Source organism: Otolemur garnettii, unplaced genomic scaffold, assembly GCF_000181295.1.
Source record: "Otolemur garnettii isolate 467f Iridium unplaced genomic scaffold, OtoGar3 scaffold00029, whole genome shotgun sequence".
NCBI lineage: Eukaryota > Metazoa > Chordata > Mammalia > Primates > Galagidae > Otolemur > Otolemur garnettii.
This window is the reverse complement of record NW_003852424.1, coordinates 16,969,316-16,973,274: the sequence shown is the minus strand read 5'-3', so window position 1 is coordinate 16,973,274 and position 3,959 is coordinate 16,969,316. Positions and strand designations below refer to the sequence as shown.

Genomic DNA, 3,959 nt, shown 5'->3' with positions numbered 1-3,959 from the left:
CGCCACAACGCCCGGCTATTTTTTGGTTGCAGCCGTCATTGTTGTTTGGCGGGTCCGGGCTGGGGATTCGAACCCGCCACCTTAGTTGTACGTGGCTGGCGCCTTAGCCGGTTGAGCTATAGGCGCCGAGCCGCCACTTGCACTTCTGAGGGACATCTTCAAAATCCATCAATGGGTTATGACCATACCCCATCCTCTTCCAGTCCATACCCCATCACTGCTTTCTGGACAGTACAGTTGCTCTTCCCTGGTTTCCCAGCTCCTGCCCTTGAACCTCTACCTCTGTAGGGTGTTCTCACCATGGCAGTCAGGCAATTCATTGTATTTAAACTTAAACTGAGCCAGGTATGGTGGCTCACACCTGTAATCCTAGCACTCTGGGAGACCGATCCAGGAGGATCCCTTGAGTTCAGGAGTTCAAGATCAGCCTAAGCAAAAGCAAGAACCTGAAGATAATGAAAAGAGAAAAATTAGCTGGCTGTCTAGAGAGTGCCTCTAGCCCCAGCTACTCAGGAGGCTGAGGCAAGAGAATCACTAAGCCTAGGAGTTTGAGTTTGCGTTTGGTTGTGATGAGGCCACTGCACTCAACTCAGAGGACAAAGCAAGACTCGGTCTTCATAAAACAAAAATGTAAATTGTACCATGTTTTTCCCTGCTTCCTCAGTTTCCTATCTCATTTAGTTTAAAAGGTAAACTTGTCTATCCCCACCTCCCCACCCCACCCCCACAGCCCACAAGACTCTGTACAACTTCCTTGTCCCCTCCCTACCCTACCTCCGCCCTTTCTCCCCCCCCCACTCTGCTCTAGCCACATTGACCTCCTCGAGGCTCCTGCAGCATGCCAGGCACAGTTCTTTCTCAGGGCCTTTGCATGGGTTGTACCCTCTGCCTGGAACACTCTTCCTCAGTACCTTTCCTCCCACACTAGTTACCTTTTACCATTCAGATTGCTGTTCAAACATTACCACCTCAGAGAGGCCTTCTCTAACCACCCTCATCTCTCTCTCGCTCTCTTTTCTTTCTTTTTCTTATTCTTTTCTTTCTTTTTTTTGCAGTTTTTGGCTGGGGCTGAGTTTGAACCTGTTGCCTCCAGCATATGAGGCCGGTGCCCTACTCCTTTGAGCCACAGGCACTGCCCTCTCTCTCTCTCTCTCTCTTTTCTTCTTCTTCTTCTTCTTTTTTTTTTTTTTTTGAGACAGAATCTTGCTCTTATCACCCAGACTGGATTGCTTTATCACCCAGGCTGGAGTGAATAAGATTGATCAGGGCTCACTGCAGCCTGGAAATCTTGGGTGCAGGCAATCTTCCTGCCTCAGTCTCCCCAAGTGCTGGGATTATAGGTGCACCCAGCCAAAGGCAGGGATTTTTGTCTGTTTTGGTCACCATTGTGTCCACCAAACCCTGCCCTGGGCCTGGTACACACTAGATGGCATTTGTGTCACTGAGAGCTGGAATTCATCTAAAAATTCCATATGAGAGGCTGGGTGAGGTGGCTCACACCTGTAATCCCAGCACTTGGGAGGCCGAGGTGGGTGGATTGCCAGAGCTCACAGGTTCAAGACCAGCCTGAGCCAGAGCAAGACCCCGTCTCTAAAATATAGTGAGGTGTTCTTATGGATGCCCGTAGTCCCAGCTACTTGGGAGGCTAAGGCAAGTGGATCACTTGAACCCAAGAGTTTGATATTTAGCCAGGCATTGTGGCAGGTGCTTGTGGTCCCAGCTACTCGGGAGGCTGAGGCAAGGGAATCACCTAAGCCCAGAAGTTGGAGGTTGCTATGAGCTGTGTGACGCGGCCACAGCATTCTACCGAGGGCGATAATGTGAGTCTCTGTTTCTCCAAAACAAAACAAACAAAAAATAACTCACAAGAGTTTGATATTGCTGTGACCTGAGACGCCACAGCACTCTACCAAGGATGACCAACTGAGACTCTGTCTCAAAAAAAAAAAAAAAAAATTCCATATGAGCTTAATGAGTTATACCCACTTTACAGATGGGGGTCACAGAGCCTCAGCCCAAAGTGACCTCATAGAGGTCATACATACTGTGAGGCTTCAAACTTTCTACAGGCTCAGCAAGGAATGAGTCATACACACACACACACACTCTCATATGCACAAACTAAGAAAGTTTTCATCCGTCTCTTCTGTCCTACAGTCTTGCAAGGAGCCATAAGCCTGGGTGTGCAGCAAGAACCCAAGTTGCTGCGGGTACGGCAAGGCACTCAGGCGACCCTGGCTTGCCAGGTGACACAGGCCCAGGCCTGGGAACAACTCCGTGTTGGGTGGACAAAGGACGGCAACATCTTATGTGAGCCATACATCACCAATGACAGCCTAAGCATGGCGGCTTGTGGGCCCCGGGGCCAACTGTCCTGGAAGGCTCCTGGAGTTCTCACTCTGTGGCTGGACCTTGTGAACCCCAGTGACAGTGGGGACTATGTGTGCTGGGTGGTCATGGAGATTCCTGAGTTGGACCAGGCTGATGGCAATGGGACACAGCTTCTGGTAGATACAGGTATGACAGCAAATAAATAGGGAGATGGAATGGGGAAGAGTCTAGAATCTTACGACTTTTGAATCTCTAAGCCGGTCATTTTGGTGCATACCTATAGTCCTGGCTACTCTGGAGGCTGAGACAGGAGTATTGTGAAAGCCTGGGAATTTGAGGTTTCCGTGACCTATGATGATGCCATTGTACTCTAGCCTGAGCGACAGAGCAAGACACTGTCTCAAAAAAAGGGGGGTGGGCTGGCTTACACCTGTAATCCTAGCACTCTGGGAGGCCCAGGAGGGTGAACTGCCTGAGCTCAGGGGTTGGAGACCAGGCTGAGCAAAAGCAAGACCCTGTTTCTACTAAAAATAGAAAAACCAAGGCAAAAGGATCATTTGGGCCCAAGAGTTGGAGGCTTCTGTGAACTATGACACCATAGCACTCTACCCCAGGATAGCTTGAGACTCTGACTCAAAAAAAAAAAAAAAAAAACAACAACAAAGTCTCTTGAATCCAAAATTCCTAGAAACATAAAATTCTAAATTCTTTACATCAGACTCTTAGGACCAAGAATCCTTTAAAAAAAAATTCCTGCAGGCAGTGCCTGTGGCTCAGTGAGTAGGGTGCCGGCCCCACATGCTGAGGGTGGTGGGTTCAAACCTGGCTCCAGCCAAACTGAAACAAAAAAAAATAGCGGGGCGTTGTGGTGGGCACCTGTAGTCCAAGCTACTCGGGAGGCTGAGGCAATAGAATCAGCTAAGCCCAAGAGCTGGAGGTTGCTGTGAGCTGTGACGCCATGGCACTCTACCAAGGGCAATAATGTGAGACTCTGTCTCTAAAAAAAAAAAAAAATCCTGCAACCTTGAGAACATCAAAGTCTGGAATCACAGAACCTAGTCTAGAACTTCTCATTCTAGCCCAGAGTTTGGTAAATTTTCTGGAAAAGTCCTCACAGTAAATATTTTCTGCCTTACGGGCCACCTGGTCTCTGTTTCTATTACTCTACTCAGCCACTGTGGTGTGAAAACAGCCATAAACAATGCAAACGAATCATGCTGATTTTTCCAATAAAACAGTATTTAAAAACACAGGCAGTGGGCCAAATTTGGCCCATGGACTGTAGTTTTCTGACAGTTTTCTGATACTCTGTTTCAGAATATCACCATCAAAAATATGCTTTTTTTTTTTTGGGACAGACTTTCACTTTATTGTCCTCAGTAGAGGGCCGCACGGCGTCATAGCCCACAGCAACCTCCAACTCTTGGGCTCAAGTAATCCTCTTGCCACAGTCTCCCAAGTAGCCAGGACTACAGGCGTCTGCCACAACACCCAGTATTTTTTTGTTTGTTTGTTTGTTTTTGTTTAGCAGATCTGGGCCAGGTTCAAACCTACCAGCCCCAGAGCATGTGGCTAGAGCCCTAACCACTGAATAATAGGGTGCCCCTTTATGTTTTTTTTTTTTTTTT

The 3,959-nt window shown here is 48.1% G+C and overlaps 1 protein-coding gene across 2 annotated transcripts in view; it reads left to right on the top strand.

The window, feature by feature from the left end:
- The window catches only part of TMIGD2 (transmembrane and immunoglobulin domain containing 2), a 13,281-nt gene that overhangs the window by 1,504 nt on the left and 7,818 nt on the right, over positions 1 to 3,959 (top strand). For both annotated transcript variants that reach the window (XM_023512690.1, XM_003788876.2), the window contains exon 2: positions 2,158 to 2,517. In XM_023512690.1, the coding sequence (XP_023368458.1) occupies positions 2,158 to 2,517 (360 nt within the window). The remainder of the gene's footprint in view (positions 1 to 2,157; positions 2,518 to 3,959) is intronic.